The sequence below is a fragment of the Lutjanus erythropterus genome, chromosome 8 (assembly GCF_056507025.1).
Source record: "Lutjanus erythropterus isolate fLutEry1 chromosome 8, fLutEry1.hap2, whole genome shotgun sequence".
NCBI lineage: Eukaryota > Metazoa > Chordata > Actinopteri > Lutjaniformes > Lutjanidae > Lutjanus > Lutjanus erythropterus.
Window position 1 is genome coordinate 9,913,742 of NC_139324.1, and position 19,011 is coordinate 9,932,752.

Sequence of the window (19,011 nt, forward strand, 5' to 3'; positions counted from 1 at the left end):
CTCTACTTAAAGCTGCTACAAGGGTTTTTGAGTTGGTTATGAAACAGTGTCAGTTTAATACAGATGTTTCTATATGACCTATATGAGCAAAGAAGAACATTAGGAAGAAGACTGACTTTTTCTATAATAATTAATTCCTGCCATGATGTCAGTATGCAGATCAGAAGAGCCTATATTCACATTTTCTCAGGCAAAGTTACAGTGGGTAGGATCTTAGCCGTTTACAAAAAAGCACTGTTGCGTCTGTATCACACACATAAGCTATTATATACAGTCAATCTGAATACCTGCCACTGGGTTGGATTCTCCTTGAATATATTTTGTGGTTATTACAGTGGAAGCACTTTTGTCCACACAGGCCTTAAAAATAATCAAAATATTGACATTCCTTGTAGTAGCTTTAAAGTACTAAATGTAGGCTACACATTATGCTGAATGAACCATGTCATATTACTGGATTATTACTATTATTACAAATTTAATTACTAATTGTTATTATTATTATTATAGCCTTCTCTGTGGTAGCTTCATATTAATAATAAGTACAGACATTTTTCATGACGGCCATATTGATATGAAATAGTAGAGTAAACACAGGTGTTACCAATTCATACGGTTCTGTTCCATTTAGTGTAGCAGAACCTTTCCAGTGAGCCAACATGCAAAATAGCAGTGCCCTGAATGTCCGATCTGAATGGAACAGAACCTTAATCAGTACCATTGTCAACACCTGTGATTACTATTTCATGTCAAAATGGCTGCTGTGAAAAAGGTCTATTATCTAGGCTTATAATAATAATATTATGAAGAGTACAGTCTAGACCTGCTCTATATGAAAATGCCCTGAGATAACTTTTGTCATGATTTGGTGCAATGCTATACAAATGAATTTACTTGACTTGACTAATATCTCATAATTCAGTTATTGATTTATATTATGTGTCGATAATATAAATCTACAACATAATCAGTAACTAAATCTTTGAGGTACGTGCACAACATATTGTGGAGAAGAAGAAAGTAGCATAACATGGTACATCAAAATTGTACTGAAGTATAGCACTTGAGTAAATATATTTAGTTGCATTGCATCACTACCTAAGATAACCTTTGATTTTATCACAGCAAATGAGTTATGCCTTTGGCCTATTTGAATTTCAAATAGGCCAGAGGCCTGCCTTTGTCATTTGCTTACTCTGTGCACTGGTTTCTTCCACTACAACTCCATAATGTAAAAAACACTTCATTATTTATCCTGCATTCAAAATTGTACTGATGCATTAAATGGCATTTGCTATTGTAGTTGGTCAAGATGAAGCTAACTGTAACTACATTATGCTCTAAAGTAGTTTACTTATATTTTATAACATATAAACAACTAGTAACTGAGGCTGTTAACTAAATGTGGTGCAGAACAGTACTGCTACAAGAAAATTGTTTGTAATTTACACCAAAATTGCATCACTAATTAAACTATGTTGTTATCAGAATCAGTAGGGACTTATTCATTTAATTCGGAGCAATAAAACAGTTTCACTTTAAATAGAGATATGTTTAGATGTTTCACACCATATCTATAATATCATTATCATTTAATTACATGCTGCACTTTCTGTTTATATAGGCTATAAACTGCATATGAGAGGTACTTAAGTAAGCAAACAGCAAAAGAGAACAGAGAGGTTTCTTTAAAGTTAAAGATTAACTGAACTTGCCTCTGCATTTGATGCTGCCTTACTACACAAATTAAAGCTAAAGTTTTTAACATTTTGTTAGTGGAGAGGCTGCCGTCACACTGACCTGGTGAGGCTGTTTTCCAAGAGGTCTGTTGTAATAGAGCTTGGCAGTGAACAAAGAAAAAATGTGTACAAATCACACTTTTGGATGACTTGCATTTGTCCAGCTATGTCAACAGAGGAGAATCACAGGTATAATTACAGGCTTCATGGGTGAGGGCGCACATCCATAAAAACTAGTAAACACTGGCTCAGTGAGCACACGGCTAATAAGTTTCTTTGAACTATATCTGGGTGCACAGTAGACTATAAAAGGCTGTTATCACCTGAGTGAGACCCTCAGTGTTTTGGCTTTTCATTGGACCACCCTTTTAGTGTAAAATATAACATAACACATGCATTAAAGTGTGCTGCATTTCATCTAATTTCTTCTTTCTCTGCTGTCTGTTCCTGTTTTTATTTCCTAACAGCACTTTGAAAGATGAAGTATGACACCAAAAATGTGCTCGCTGAGATGCCTCCCTTTAGAGCACACACAAAGCACGAAGTCGCTGAAAAACCAACATGTGGCAACAAACTTTGGCCTGATCCCCCAAATGACGTGCACTGAAGCAGAGCCTCTTGATTCTTTGTGAAAGCCTTCTGTTGCAGCAGTGTTGATTCAGTAAACATTTATTATTACATCCAGCCCTGTTCTAACACGCTGTGAAAGATGAGTTTGATTTAGAACCCAATCCCCAGTGTTTTAAGAAATAATTACAATTCTAACAGGCGGAGTGTGGAAAGCTTGTGCTGCTTTTACACACACACACACACACACACACACACACACACACACACACACACACACACACACACACACACACATATGTATATACACATATGTATATACACATAACATACATATACAGATGTATTACTAAAATGTAAGTGAATTAAATTTCCAAAATGCATTAAACAACTTGTGTTTTAAAAAGTGAAGTAGATATATTCTCTTTTCTTCTTCTTTCTCTTCCTGTCATTAAATTAATTGCAATAGATAAAAGCAGTATTCATATATAATATTAGATACTTTCATGTTATTACAATATGCATACTTAAACTAAAGCTTTTTGTAATAACAGTGTACTATTTATCTTCTGACGTTTTTACATGACTTTGTTATTAATTTATTTCTCAGGGACAGTGCATGTTAATAAACATTACTGTAAATATGCCAGAATTAGCCACAAGGCTAGTTTTCATCCAAAGTCTCTGGCCAGATGTAAAGCTGGCAACCTAAAATCAATATAAGAATTGAGAATTAAGAAACAAGTTATAACAATAATTCTTAATTATGAAGAACAGACCATTGCTATGGACACTGTTTTGGTCATAGACTCATAGAGGAACAGTAAAATCATCGTTAAATCACTAAAATCATTTTAAAATTAACATTTTGTGTCAAATTATTATCTTTTTGTACGGCCTGAAGGCTCCAGGCTCACATGTTGAGAAACACTTGTATTCCCTTTTTGGTCTTCTCTGTTGTCACATATACAGTCATACAAATTCATACATACAAATTCAATGTACAGTGAGATTCAGTCTTTACATTTAACCCATCCTGCACACTGCCTGGAGACCAACTCCAGATGTAAGCTAACACCTTGCTCAGGGGTGCTGACAGGAGACATGACATAGCATGCATGGTGGGGGGAACTGGAGCACCTGGAGGAAACCCACAGAAGCATGGGGAGAACATGCAAACTCCACAGAAAGGCTCTTCCTGAAGTGGGATTTGATCTCGCTGTGAGGTGAAAGTGTTCATCACTATGCCCCACGCTGCCCATATGAGGACGCTGTCATGCAGCAATGCATAGTGGTTTTTCTCAAAAACGACTTTTCAATAAAAAGTATAACAGCCAACCAGCACTTGGGGTGGTTGCGTAATTAAGTCATTATCTACATTATCTACAATCACTATATTTTAGCATGTATTACTATGAATATATGTGAAAACATACTGCTGCTGGGCTACTAATACATATTTTTAGACATGTAGAAGTTAAAAAAATACACAAAGGACTAATTTCTGCCCAGAGTAATGTGTCGGTCTACTCTGTGCCATCTCATCACATGAGGGAGCGAAACTGACACTAACAAGGAAGATAAGCACATATTTTGAGCCAAGTGATGACAATAAGCACTTCTTTCCCTTTGTGATCTATTCAAGGATCACAGAGAGCTCTTAGCCGTTTGAAAGTCTGCACACATTGAGCTGGTACAAACAGATTAACAGCCACACTATTAGTGGGCCGGTGTGTCAGCCAGGCTCAGGTACCTGTCATCAGTGGTCAGACGGCTGCTGTGTCATTCTGCGGCCATGTGACCTGCAGGTATGTCTGCCCCTGAACGGGATCCCTTTACAGCCCGGCTGTGGAACAACAAGCTGTGTTTACATCGGCTAAATTTGTACTACGGGACAAAAATATGAGAATGACTTGCCTCCTGCGGCCGTAAGTTGTCAGACGCTCACAAGCCGCAGCTAAAGACGGGATAGGGAAGGGAGGATGTGAAATCTCACCTGAAGGATGGTGTACGTGGACTGGATCAGATTATTCATCTCTTTTTCATGCAGGGCTTCTGTTCTTTTTTGTGCTGAGCCCTTTACCTTGTTGCAATGGAGCTAAAAGGTATTATAGTACAACTCCCTTGGTTTAGCAATTTCATTGTTATGTAGCTGCAATAACTGAGGCTGAGGTCTCCCAAAGTCCAGCCACCAACACCAACCATCTCAGTGACCCAAAGACACCAGAAACAATGATTATAATTATTACCTATACCCATTTTTGGAACATAACAGTGTTGCGGTCTTATTGTTTCTGTGGATATCTTCAGCGGCCTGGAAGCTAAGACTTTGGCATGTGCCTGGCAGCTCCGCCAGAGGATGATAAACATCAAAGGTCACTGTCCATTCCAGGGAATGAAGCAGTAAACATCTGACAGCTGTTTCGGATCAATATAACATTGCAGCACAGTGGGCAGCGAACCAACGTGAGACTTGAGACAGGTGTGTTTGTCATGCAGCAGATTTGAAAGGTGATTGACCGATTGCTGGATCAACATTTGTGTCATCCAGGGCAATTTCTCATTACATTTGTTGACTGCTGCCAAGTCAATGAATCTCGGGTCAGCAGAGATATCTCTTTGTAATGGCAGCACATGTGAGGTGCTGGTTTGGATCCCTGCATGCTGAGTGAATGATCAGGCAGTCCGTCACTTTTCTCCACATCATGGACAGTATATCAAATAGTGGACAGAGCCTCTGTGATGTTACCCATAGGCCTCTGAAGAGCTAACATAAAGCTCACAGTGTTATTGCTCTGGCTGTCGCTATCTTGGCAGTGCCTGACTCCGCTAACTCCTGGCTAATCCAAAACTGGCCAAAAAGTGGGATCATACGACGAGCTGAGGTGGCCAAATGAAGCGGCAACTGAGCAACTAGCCACCTGTGATGGTGGCCACCTGTGACTCATTAATTATGCATAAATTATGCATAAAATAAAAATTCAGCCTCCATACATTTGCCATAAATGGGGAAACTAACTATAGAGACCAAAACAGTTCTTTGTTCCAGGCTGTAAACATGTGTTTATGGGGATTGACTTGCTTTTGGAGCCAGCCTCAAGTGGCATTTGAGGAACTGCAGATTTTGACACTTCTACTTTGGCTTACATGACAGCTCCCCAATAGTGAAACCAAATCATCTCGATCACCCCCTGGTGGCTGGCTGCAGTATTGGTCAAAAATTCTGCTGTCTCCATTTTAGTAGACTGGACATGGGCCAAACTAAAAAAATCAAAGAACCCATCAGACAATTTTTTTTCTCAGAGATGCTGTCTGTCATTTTGGGTAGTTGTTATCAAACTGATGTTTGTTCAAGTGTTAATTTTTCTGATAACTTGTTGGTTTAATTAGTTATTTAATGCTAACTCAGTAAAACTAACATCAGCTTCAGCTCTACTTTGTATTTTAGTGCTAATTAGCAAATGCTAGCATAACTAAGATGGTTAACATGGTAAACATTATACCTGCTTAGCAACAGTGTGTTAGCATTGTGAACATGTTAGCATGCTGACATTAGCATTCAGCTCAAAACACTGCTGTGCATAAGTACAGCTGTAGACATGCAAAAATAAAGGCTACTGATGAAACAGCAACCTCCAATGCTGAAAAGTGAAGCCAATGTGGCATAAAATATCCAGCTTTAGAGAAAAAAACAAAAAAACAAAAAAACAGAAATAAACATGCCTGCAGCCTGGAGAAAAAAATGTTTTGGTCTCTATAGCTAATTTCCCCGTTTATATAACTCAACCATTTAAATTATATTAAGGCTTAATGTTATGCATAATTAAGGGTGTGGCCACATTGATTGACAGGTGGGTATCATCTCAAATGGCTAGCTGCTAGGTAGCGACTTCATTCAGCCACCTCAGTTCCACCCAGGCGCCACCTCTTTGCCCATTTTCAGATTAGTCGTGTCAGGCACTGCCAAACATCATGGACATGCCATCCACTATTTATTGTAGTCTATGCCTCTGATTTACCACTTTAATATATTGTCCATATCTCCTATAATGGAGAGAATAATAAAACAATGTAGCCAATTAAGAACAAAATATTGTTTAAGTGTGTGTGTCAGTGCATTAAAGAATTTGAAGTGATTAAATTTCATCAGTGATCTCTGCAGCTGATTACAGATTTTTGCTCCTGCAATGCCTTGTGATATTCCTGTGACCACAGGATTTCCTTATTTCTCTCATCATCTGAATCAGTATTTCATCTTGGTGGAAACAGCAACAGAGGGACTAAATTCATATGACTTGAACTGACTGGAACAGGCCGTATGTTATTTACTGGAGGCTTGCTGTACAAGAAACATGGTCACTCAGTTAGCACAGTCACAGCAGGAGGGTCCTGGTGTGTTTCTGCCTCAGCTAAAGACATGCAGGAGTAGTTCTTGATGTAAATGTGAATGTATGAATCTCTCTACAATGTGTGGTTGCTCTGTGACAGACTAGTGATCTGCCCATGGTGTACCTTGCCTTGCCCAATGCATTCTGGGATAACATCCATTTCACCTTCCATCATGACTCTGAACAGGAAAAAAACAGACGCCATTTTGAATGTTTGTGAGAAACCTAAGGATCAAATGTTCATTTATGGCTTTGGAAAATCTCCTACTTCTTAAACTAAATAAACCCCCTGAACCCGTTTTAAAAACCCTCTTGGATCAGCTGGAAAATCCATCATCACAAAGCTGAAAACTATTTTTCTGGCACCATGAAAAGTTGACTTTAGTTTTGTCGTTCTCACAGGACAGCAATGGTACAAACATATTTTGGTCTTATAGAATATAATGCATTTTTGTAGATTAAACAACCCAGCAGTTTGGAACCCTGATTCCAAAAAGAGTTGGGGTGCTGTTTAATATGCAAGTAAACAGAATGCAAATTCAGAATGTGTGTATATTAACAAAAACATTAAAGTTTGTCTCTGAAAATTAAAGATCTTGTCTCTGATGTATTCTTGTCTGTGATGTATTCATCTGAATATAGTTTGAAAAGGATTTGCAAATCATTGGATTCTGTTTTTAATTACTTTTTCACAGTGTCCCAATTACTTTGGATTTGGGGTTGTATAAAATAGCTAAAATTAGCTCAACCTTAAAAATCTACAGTGGTAAAATGCAACATACACATCAGCACAGCAGTATTATAGATATAGTAAAAAATATTAAACATTATTATATAATTTATGCACAAATACATATTCATTGAAAATGTTGAGGATAACACAAATTTAGTGAATATTTTTTTTCTATTGTGGTTATCTGACAAACAACACTGGACTTTCACTTGTTGTGGAGTATTGACAGTGTAGTATTAGTACTTTTACTTAAGTGAAGGATCTGAATACTGTCCTCCTGCTACTCTCTACTACTCTTTTAGTTTATGTTTCAAACTGGAGGAAATGGGAATCGTTTTACATGCAGAATTTCTAACAGAAGAGTAAAAATAATGTGTGTGTGTCACCGCCCACCTGCAGGGGGCAGCAAAGTCCAAACTGTTGAGACTTCCGCAACCGGAAAAGCTTTTAAAGCTGCTCAACATGTGTTTACAGTGAGGCAAGATAGCTTTCACTACATTAATATAAACTCTTAACTGCGTCTGTTTACGTTTATTTTGACCAACATGTCTTCTAACGATAATTTTGAAGGACAGTCTGCACTTAAGGAGGAACTGAACAAAAAGGTAGCGTTAGCTTTAGCCACAACATGTTGCTAATGTCATGCATATTAGCTTTTCAACATGTAGCATATGTGCATGTTGGGTATAAATACAGCTACGTTTATTTTTTAAATATACTGGCTCTCTTTCCCACGGACTATTTATCTCTTAGGAACTTCAAATAATTGCAATTCATGTATTGGAATGAACCTCTTTGATATTTGCCTGAAAAATGTCCATTTTCTCAGGTGAGTGAAATAACTCGTGTTGCCTTTCAGGTCAAGGAGCAGAAGGTTGTAGTGGACGAGCTCTCCAATCTGAAGAAAAACAGGGTGAGACAGCCAAAGTCTGCCTAACATCGATACATTTGTTTATTCGTTTATTTAAATATAATTATGATCCCTGCATCTGTGAATAGGGACCACTTAATTTAACATTACTCTAAAGAAATCTGTCAAACTTTTGTGCTTTTCTTTTCCTCAGGAACATACGTGTATTTTAATATTTATTAATGCACTTTTGTACCTTATTTTTCTCCAGAAAGTCTACATCCAGCAGAGGAACAGTAACATATTCTTCTTAGCAGACAGAGGTCAGACACTGAGTTCATGCAAAAGTAAGTTGAGAAATATAAACGTAAGTGAAGAAATGCATTGTAAAAGTTAAAGCGCTAGTTCACCCCCAAAAAAATCAAAAATATCTGTTCTCATCTTACCTGTACTGCTGTTTATCCGTCTGGATAGTTTTGGTGTGAGCTGCAGCGTTTTGGAGATATCAGCCGTAGGGATGTCAGCCCTCTCTGTAATATAACTGAATTAGATCACACTCAACTTGTGGTGCTCAAAACGCCAGAAAATACATTTGAAAAAGCAAAAGCAATGTTGCCTTCATAGGGGTGGAACAGCACACAAAATCCATGGTTCAGCATGTACTTCAGTTTTAGTATGGAGTGGTACATTGTCAGTACAGCAGGGAAGACAAACAAAGTAGGAAATAGCATTTGTGTCATTTATTCAGATTAAAAAAAACAAACAAAAAACATTCAACAGTTGTTCATTGTCTGTGATTCTTTCTGTAACAGTTATGACAATCAAATACTGACATGTAAATAGAAAGAAAAATGTCAGTAATCCTTCATTGTGAAACTCTGACCCGTTAGTAATTCCTGAACTTGTGCTCATTTATACAGAGCAGCAAAGCAGACTGACTAACACGCACATATGAAGGCACATTAAAGCAGAGTTCAAGCACTTTGATCAGGGGCTTAAATCCTGTATTCTTTCTGGGTTTTCAAAGTCTGAGCCTCGCCTCAGACAAAGCTTGGAACAAGGCCACCCTCACTTTACTCGCTCAGTTTCGCTCAATTCCAGGATGTCTGCAAGGAAACTAAAAAAGAATAAAGGGACATTACATCACTTTATAACATGGCTTTATTGGCCAATTACAGCATTTGAAGGTCTGTTATTTCTGATCATAAACCCATTGGGGGAAAAATGAAATCATTGTTAAATCAAAAATCATTTTAAAATTAATATTTTGTGTCAGATTATTGAATTTTCTTGGTACATAACCATGTGACAAGCAGGATACTGTCCAATGAGCAGGTCACTTTTGCAAAATAATGTGTGCCAAATATTTTTTGTAAGTAACCTTTGCATTGGGGTCCTGCAGTATCCTGTTGGGATGTATTTCATAGTAACAATTATACTTTAACACACTCACTGCTCATTATCCCTTACATAAAAACAATCTTTGCTGCAGACTTAAGTGTTAGTTATATTGGAGCTTATGTGAGATGCAATGTCAATAATGATATTTGGAGACCAAGAGCAAATTAACTAATGTGCACATTTGGAAAAACCAGTCAGTATGTCTTTCTCTGCTACCAGCATCTTTATAGGATATCTATGTGATCATGAGTTTGTTATATTTAATCCCAATAGACACTCAGCAGTTGAGCCAAAATAGTCTAATATTGTTCTTTTCCATAACTTATAACAGACTACACCAGATACGTCAGAAGGTCTATCCAAAGGCATTTATTAGTTTATGACTATGTAGAAGTAGAAAAAACAGTAAATCTCCAATGACGTATCTATTTAATGAGATCACACACATTTAGCTTATTTGCTGTGATCTCCCTTTGATAACTAATGTAATAATTAATGTAATATTGTTTACTTCCTTTCTCTGAGCCTCCCCCTGAACCAGTTTGATGGAAACATGCATCTACTCATGGACAAGTGGTTTATGCTCATGATAGTGTGATGTCAACATTAATGGCCTCCTCCTCTCATCCATGAGTAGATGCACACTTCCTTCTGGGCTGTGATATGGTTGGTGTGGTCGAAAGAAAATAGTTCCTGCTTAAAACTTCTCACAACAGGCTCTGCATTATTCAAGAGAGGACAGACAGATGATCTAGATGATAAATATCACTATAAGTAAGTTGATTCTGGGATCAACTGTCCTTTTGACCTATCTGGTATTGGTTTCTCATTAATTAGTTACAGTACAAGTAAAATTTGATCATGCAGCATCATGCAGAGGATGAATATAACAAATGATATTTTCTGTCTCCAGAGGAACTGGATAACATGAAAAAGGAGCTGCAGGACATGTGAGACTGACCTTCACCTCAACAATGTGCGGCATCTTTTGTCTGTTGAGTCTGTCCCCCTCTCAGTTTGAGCGGGACAAAACGGTTCATGACCATTTGAAGAGAAGAGGGCCCAACCTGAGCCAGGATCTAACTGTTAGAGGTCCCGGCTATCAGTGCCTATTCTCTGCCCATGTCCTTCACATGAGAGGTCTTCTTACCCCTCAGCCTGTCCAAGACAACACTGGTAATGTCCTGGAGTGGAATGGGGAGGTTTTCGGAGGTCTCCCAGTGATGCCAGAGGAAAATGACACTACTGTCGTCTCTCAGCGGCTCTCATCCTGCAGCAGCCCTTCAGAGATTTTGTCCATTCTGTCCACTATACAGGGGCCGTGGGGGTTTGTTTACTACCAAAAGGCTGTGGATTGCCTCTGGTTTGGCAGAGATTTCTTTGGTAGGCGGAGTTTGTTGTGGAAATTTGATGCAGATGTCAACGCCTTGACCCTGGCTTCTGTGGCAGCCCGTATCTCTGGACCTGATCAGTCAACTTGGCAAGAAGTCCCAGCAGCTGGTGTGTACAGGATTGACTTGAAAGCAGTGGCAGAAGCCGGCTCTGTGACATTTGAGGTTTATCCGTGGGCTCATCGAGGAGACGATCTTCTCTCGAGCTGCAGTGAAACTATACTGGAGTGTGTCCCCAGTGGCTGCACCGCTGTAATGAACCAGTCAGGCCTTGTCCTCACCTCACCTGTGTGCCCCCTTAATAAATCCATCCCACAGTCATTAAATGAGAAGGAAACTCACCCAAACTCATGTGTTAAGGATCTGGAGCAGCTGCTGGCAATGAAAGAGAAAACTGAAGAGGTGAACCGTCTCATTGATGTTCTCAGTGAGGCCGTCAGGCGGCGTGTTCAGTCTCTGCCTGTCAGGGTACAAGACAGTTCCCCTCCTACTCATGACCAGGCTAGTGTTGCTGTACTGTTTTCAGGAGGTATTGATTCAATGATCCTGGCCGCCTTAGCTGACCGTCACATACCTGCCCACCAACCAGTAGACCTTCTCAATGTAGCCTTTAAATTACAGGAGCCAAAGAAGCTGAAAGAGCCTGCAAAGAAACCCAAAAAACCCAAAAATAAGCCTGATAAAACTGATGTAGCAGATTCCCAAACATTCAGCCCCTTTGATGTTCCAGACAGAATTACTGGAAAAGCTGGCCTCAAGGAATTACAAGACTTGAATCCTGAAAGAAGATGGAATTTTGTTGAAATCAACGTGGCACAGGAGGAGCTGCAGAAAATGCGCGAGGAGCGCATTTGTCACCTGGTGCACCCGCTGGACACGGTGCTTGATGACAGCATTGGATGTGCTGTGTGGTTCGCAGCAAGAGGGACAGGGTTCATCACGGAGGACGGTGACCAGAGGCCCTTCACATCATCAGCAAAGGTGAAGTACAAACAGACTTTCCAGGGACAAAGGCTTTGAGCTTTATTTAACCTTTTTTTTCCAGCAGTGCAGAGGATTTGATTCAACTGTCCCCTCGGCTGTTAACATGAGCTGAGTGCTGAGAGATTAAGAGTAAGGTCATTACTGTTGGCAAAATAATAAGTCAGTTCATGATTAATCAGTACCAACTCTCTGGAATTCGCAGGTTTTCTCATGATTGGTTTGGTCTGCCTTGTTAGCCAGAAATGGCAGTAACTACACTCGCTTCATATAATAAAGAGATAGTTTGCCCAAAAATAAAAATTCAGTCATTATCTACTCACCCTCATGACAATTGAAGGTTAGGTTTATTTTTTTAGTCCACAAGAAAACAGCATTGCACAATCTCCCATACAGTTGAACTGAATGGTGACCACTTTTCAAACAGAAAAAAACATAAATTGCCTCCGTAATGCATGCCTGGTGTAGTCCAAGTCAACTTGGCATGTTGGGGCTTTAGGAGACGTGAGTTACACCAGACAAGCTGTATGGAGACATTTTATGTTTGTTTCAGTTTGAAAACCGGTCACTATTCACTTGGTCACATTAAAAAAAAAAAAAAAAAAAAACTTAAATGAGAAAAAGATGTTTTGTGTCTTATATTATTACTGATTATTTGATTGTTTGTTTTCAACTACTGATTAAGGAAAATGCACAGAATTTGCAACCCCACTGTTAATAAAACAAAAATAATGGGCAACTAAGAATTTTTTCATAATCCCCAGCTACCACGTTGACGTACTTTTCTGTGCTCCTACTTGGTGCCTGCAGGTCATTTTGACAGGAATCGGAGCAGATGAGCAGCTAGCAGGTTACTCCAGACACAGAGTCCGCTTTACCAAGTCTGGACACGAGGGGCTGATCCAGGAACTGGCCATGGAGCTGGGCAGGATCTCTTCCAGGAATTTGGGCAGAGATGACAGAGTGATAGGGGACCATGGGAAAGAGGCGAGGTAAGTGTGGTAGACCCTAATTTGATTGATTATTTTGTCTGTGCAATAGTCGTAAGTGTAAAAAACGTGTTTATTTAGAAGACATTGGTGACTGAGGACATTTAGACAAATGTTTACGGCAGGAGGACTGAGTTTTAGTACAAGGCTCCAAACTATCTTTTCCACCACCTTTCCAAAACTGACAATGGAGTAGTGTTAATATCGTTCCACAGCAGCCACCCTGACAAGGCTGCCTGCAGATGTTAGACTGATATCAAACTGAGTTGGCAGCTTGTTCCACTTCTAGAGAATCAGTCAGAGAATCAGTGGAATGGGCAGATTCACAGGTCTGGAACAACGTGATGCAGATGTTTGCAGACAATTTTTCTTTATCGGCCTCATTAGCACAAGCATCAGCTGATACCTGTTGTCTGAAAATACCAGATAACTGTACCAATATCTGTCACTGCTACTGGGACAGAGAAAGTAGTTAAAATTAAGTTTCAGGAATCAAATTTTCCCTTCTGAGGTTAAAAGATATTAACTGTCAGTTGTTGTGATAACATATTTAACTTTCAATCCCAGTCAGACAATCAGTATTTATATTAAGGCTCTTCACAGCTATGGTGCATGTGTTGAATAACCATGGAAATGCTTAATTTCAAAGCTGTGAACGCCACAGATTTAAGTCCATTCACCTCCACTGTTCAGGTTAGAGTCTAACAAATCTAACTTTGGCACCTGCAGGTTTCCCTACTTGGACGAGGACGTGGTGAGCCACCTGAATTCTCTGCCCGTGTGGGAGAAGGCAGATCTGTCACTTCCTCGAGGAGTGGGGGAGAAACTCCTCCTGAGACTGGCGGCGAAGCAGCTGGGCCTCGGCCAATCAGCCGTCCTGCCCAAGAGAGCCATGCAGTTTGGCTCCCGCATCGCAAAGATGGAGAACAAATGTGAAAAAGCCTCTGACAAATGCACAAGACTCCTCACTGGGTAGACAGACACTTTGGTTGTAAAGAAATGAATATAAAATCATTTTAATAGAAAGTAATAAAAGTACATACAATTATATTTAAAGTCATATTTACAGGTAAAATCCTTGATTTGCTGTTAAAGATTCTTGAAGTTGGCAAAGATTTCACATTTGATTTTTTTTCCTACTCATCTTGGATACTTTTTTAACATGGCACAATAAATATGGTGTTTTTTTTCAGTTTCTGTGTCGTCTAAACCATGTAAGACTCGACTTCTTTAAGTTTTTCTCTGAAGTAAAGGTCACATTCAATATAGGAAGGCAAGTTTCCAACATCGAAACGTCCAGAAATCTCATGAACGTAAACAGGCTTCCTGAAAGAAAAACAAAACAAAATTTATTAAGAAATATACTATCAAATTGATTTGAAAACTGTTAGTTTTAACCAAGCATCTACATCCCTTTAAGAAGAATATTACAAGAGACACCCAAATTAATCCATATCATACAGAAATGAAGACCAGCTGCCCGTCACAAAAATGACAAAATAATTCAGACAACACTGCTGAGTAAAAACCAGGACTTGTGCCAGCAGGAATTACCTTGGAATGAGCCAGGACACAAAATTTCCTGGTGCATCTTTCTCATCAATAGGAGCCTCCTGTGGAAATAAAAAGATGTGCATGATGGTGAACTCAAGAAACACATTGTTCACATCACATGAGGTAATTTTGTTTATTCAATGTACCTTCTTTTCTTCAATGAATGTGTCCAACAGAGGAAGGCTTTTCTTTGAAAACACATAGAAACAGGGACACTGAAAAACAATGAGATTATTGGTTGAAAGTTTGACACTCACACTGTGTATGTTGGGTGTCATGCTAGTAACCTTAACATGCTGATGTACATCAATATGACTATGAGTATAGAAACAACATGTCATCTATTTCCTAGACTCTCAAACTGTGGTACGTGAGCTCCCTTTAGTGGTAGAAGGAGGAATGTCGGAAATATATATATTTTTTAAATCAAATAAATTTGACACAGGATTTGCCTAAAAAATGTACACTCATGAAAATAATCCCTCTCTCTCTCATCACTGTTGATGAGTGTGTTTATCTGCAGAGACCCTGCCCTCTGCCCATACCTTCTTCTTTTCATATTTTGCTTTGCTCAGGATGTGTTATGTACCCAAAATGTCAGTTTTTGACATCCTGGGAATGACACTCAACAATCAACTATCTTTCTGTTGAGTTTATAAACAGCAAATCCCTCTTATTCTACTATGCATAAGTATCTATGCAGACAGGCATTATTGACAGGCTGTGTTGGACTTACTGCTCTCCTTGACTTCGTCTCAGTAGGAAGAGGTTTCTCCTTCATACAGACGACATGAAGATCACTGTCTACTTCCAAGATCCCGTATTTACAAGTTTCTGCACACAGACACACAATACTGAACTATTCATGAGTAAGAGTAATGTTGACAGTGAAGCCTGAGATTCACTCTTTCCATCTCAGCTTACATAAGGTCAAACATAAAGAGAAATATGTAATATATTTACTGTTATAAGTCATAAAATGACAATATGTCATCAGAGATTAAGGGGAAGGAAAAAACTTCAACCATAAATTGTATATTAAATAGGTCTTCAACCTATTTAATATACCATCTAAGGCACCTCACTATTTGGACTGCTTTTATCAGTTTTGATCGCTAGGGTCTTACATATTTCTCCTTTAAAGCCTCATTTCTTCAGGTTGAAAAACTCACCCTCATCTTTGCACTGGTATGAGAGCACCAGACAGCTGTCCTCACACTTCGCTTGGAGGTCAGAAAACTTCTCTTTTACTTTACTGAGGCTAAAATCTTCTTTGAAGAGGGTGTCGCTGTTTGCGATGGAAATGGAGGTGTATCAGTGACAGACCTCGATTTCACAGCTTTAACAACAACTCATGGTCGTGTCCATAATGTTAGCTCAGTGCACTTACCCCCCAATTACCAAGACATGGTCTTCTATCTTGAAGTGTTTCACTGCAAGTTGCAGACAGGCCACAGCACCAAGACGCCCCTGGTGGGAAAGAAATGAAGTCTTGCTTTAGAGGTTTAATCACTAAGGAGAAAATGATGATGCTAGGAAATTCTGCACACTCTGGTCTAAAGAAGCCTGTACTAAGCCTACATCTCCTTGACTTGCTCATGGACACTTCAGCAGAGCACATGCTCATAATAGCGGACTTGAACTGACTAAAAAAGTTGAGTGAGCCTAAGAATTATATTTAAAAAAATCTACTTTCCAAAGGTCAAAACATGTCAGATAAATAGTGAAGACAATCATTGTAAAATTGCACTTACCTCATTGCTTCTTGTCTGATCGTTGAGAATCTTGACATTTGTGAAATGTGAGGCCCACTCCTCAAATGCAGCATGATAAAGATCGTTCGTCTGTGGAGAAGAAGTGTGTCATTTATTCTCAGTTAAGGTTTACACTTGTGCATCAGGGATGAACAAGGGGCTTTTTCTACACTTATGACATCATCCCACTGCAAAACCAAGTATTGGTTTAAACATCTATATGCAAAATGTACTCAGAATATCAAAGAACAAGAAAGAGGAAAACTGCTCCGTGTTACATATCACTGGATTAGGATATTAATGATACATGAATGTAAGAGTAGAATTATGTCATTGACTACATGTTAGCTGCATTATACACAGTTGGGTAGTTAATGAATCATCTTAAAAAATATGATCATACGTTTTTGTGTTTTAAAGGGACAGTTCACCCCCAAAATAAAAAAAAAACACAGGACCTGTTGTGCTATCTATCCATCTAGATTGTTTTGTTGTGTTATATATAATGAAACTAGATGGCATTCACATGAACTGCTCCCAACAAGATGTGTGAATTATCGTCAGTTACCAGGTCATGATTCCTCAAAAGACTTTGCTCTGCTATAGCCAGTATCTCCAAAATTCTGCAAATCACACCAAATCTATATTAACTGGCACTTTAGGTTTATAATATGCATTTTTTTTTTTTTTATTTTGGGGTGAACCATCCCTCTAAATTTTAGTAAGCCAAGCAACTAAACTACTAGATAAGCGTAGTTAAGTCACAGGTATAATATTGCCCACACAAATGTGGTGGAATTTATACAATAGCACAAAATGAAAACAGTCAAATATAATTCAAGTACCTCAAAACTGTACTAAGTGCCCACTACTACTTACAACAACATAAATGCAGTCCACGCAGCCAGAGGCGGTCAGAGCGTGGACCCAGTGGGATATCAAAGCACACCGTCCCACCGGCAGCAGCGGCTTGGCCGTGCCGGCCAGGTGAGCGAACCTCCCGCTGCTGTCGGCCAGCACGTCCCTCTGGAGCCTGGTTCCGTACCCAGCGGCGAGAATTACGGCTTTCATTTCAACTCAGAACCGACAGAAACACCACACGTTTGTTAGCTGTGTTAGCTGTTCACACTAGTTCACAGTGGAGAGGATGGTAGAAAGTTATTAGAGAACATTCCTCGAGCCAAAGTCTGCACTCATCTCGCGAGGCTAACCGTGAAGAGAGCGCAGGATTTTAAGCGCTTCTGGTTGGGATTTTCAAAATAAAAGTAGAACATCTTCCGCTGATTTCGGGGGAAAGCTAGTGATTGTCTTTTTTCTTTGTTTGACGTACCTATGCAACTGGAAGACGACGCTTACACTTTATTTCTCATTTCTATTTTTGTTCTGCAGAGACCTTTTTCGACAGATATACTGATAGGAAACAGGTAGTTAAATAAGACAGGTGTTAACCAGTGGTGGACAAAGTACTCAACCCCAGTACTTGAGTCAAAGTATAGATACTCCTGGTCAAATATTACTCAACTACAAGTGAAAGTCGCTCAGTCACAATTTTACTTGAGTTAAAGTACTAGAGTACTTGGTTTTAAAAATACTTAAGTATTCAAAAGTACATGTTTTTAAAAATACTTAAGTATTCAAAAATACAAATTACAAAGTACATTTTCTAATATCAATACATGCTGTATTGTTTTCACGATGCATTTACAGAATCTTGTAACTCCCTGAAACCATCTGATGATGCACTGACCTGCTTGTAGAACCACTCTGCTACACAAAGCTTATAGAAACACCTATAAAAAATTTAGCTTAGAAATACAATCAAAACCAAAAGGGACAGTTATTGTCATTTTCTGATGTAACTGTATTAAAATCACATCATAAAATTAGATTGAAGATAACTGTGAGGAGTTCTCCAAGTCTGTTAAATAACTGAGATTTCTTTCTGTCCTCAGAGGCAGTATATATACATGAATTATGCTGTATTTTTCACCCCAATAAAAACAATCCAACTTTAAAAGCTACCTGGAATAATGAATAATTATAATAACATCTTGAGATTTAAATGTGTCTTTCTCTTGCCATCACCATTACCGCTTTTTGTTTGAATGAAAGAGGGAGAGCTTGCTTGTTCTTGTTATAGAGAGCACCTGGATGATGTATTTCCACTTTTACATCAATCCCATTTGAGAGGAGCTACTGTGATTGGTTTCCTTTTGTGAGGAACACAGCATGTGACCAACTGCATTTTAGAAAAGAAAAAAACACCGACAGCTGACTTCAAAGCTCAGTCAAAAAGTAACAACAACCTTCCTACAAATGTAGTGGAGTCAAAAGTACAATATTTGTCTTTGAAATGTAGTGGAGTGAAAGTCAGAAGTTTCCAAAAAAATAAATACTCAAGTAAAGTACAGATACTCAAAATATGTACTTAAGTACAGTACTCAAGTAAATGTACTTCGTTACTGTCCACTACTGGTGTTAACCAATGTCACTAATGAAGGTCTTGGCCTATTTAGTGTAGCAGGGCCTTTCCAGTCAGTCAAAACGCACAGTAGCAGCACCCTGACTGTCTGATTTGAATGGAATGGAACGGAACCTTAATTAGTACGACTGATAACACCTGTGTTCACCCTGCCACTTCCTGCTAAATGGCTGTTGGGAAAA

At 38.9% G+C, this 19,011-nt stretch overlaps 3 protein-coding genes across 3 annotated transcripts; 2 read left to right on the forward strand and 1 right to left on the reverse strand.

Annotated features, from left to right (window-relative positions):
* Positions 1 to 7,856: 7,856 nt before the first annotated feature.
* On the forward strand, positions 7,857 to 10,731 carry asdurf (ASNSD1 upstream open reading frame). The gene is made up of 4 exons (XM_084724465.1): positions 7,857 to 8,032; positions 8,287 to 8,340; positions 8,549 to 8,624; positions 10,592 to 10,731. The coding sequence occupies exons 1-4, from the start codon at positions 7,973 to 7,975 to the stop codon at positions 10,630 to 10,632; spliced, it is 231 nt and encodes a 76-aa protein (XP_084580591.1). The 5' UTR covers positions 7,857 to 7,972; the 3' UTR covers positions 10,633 to 10,731.
* On the forward strand, positions 10,653 to 14,186 carry asnsd1 (asparagine synthetase domain containing 1). The gene is made up of 3 exons (XM_084724463.1): positions 10,653 to 12,050; positions 12,861 to 13,042; positions 13,769 to 14,186. The coding sequence occupies exons 1-3, from the start codon at positions 10,653 to 10,655 to the stop codon at positions 14,013 to 14,015; spliced, it is 1,827 nt and encodes a 608-aa protein (XP_084580589.1). The 3' UTR covers positions 14,016 to 14,186.
* On the reverse strand, positions 14,040 to 17,464 carry LOC146322476 (uncharacterized). The gene is made up of 8 exons (XM_084724464.1): positions 17,227 to 17,464; positions 16,348 to 16,437; positions 15,984 to 16,063; positions 15,766 to 15,881; positions 15,330 to 15,427; positions 14,740 to 14,808; positions 14,594 to 14,652; positions 14,040 to 14,365 (listed from the first exon to the last, which is right to left on the reverse strand). The coding sequence occupies exons 1-8, from the start codon at positions 17,416 to 17,418 to the stop codon at positions 14,245 to 14,247; spliced, it is 825 nt and encodes a 274-aa protein (XP_084580590.1). The 5' UTR covers positions 17,419 to 17,464; the 3' UTR covers positions 14,040 to 14,244.
* Positions 17,465 to 19,011: the final 1,547 nt, after the last annotated feature.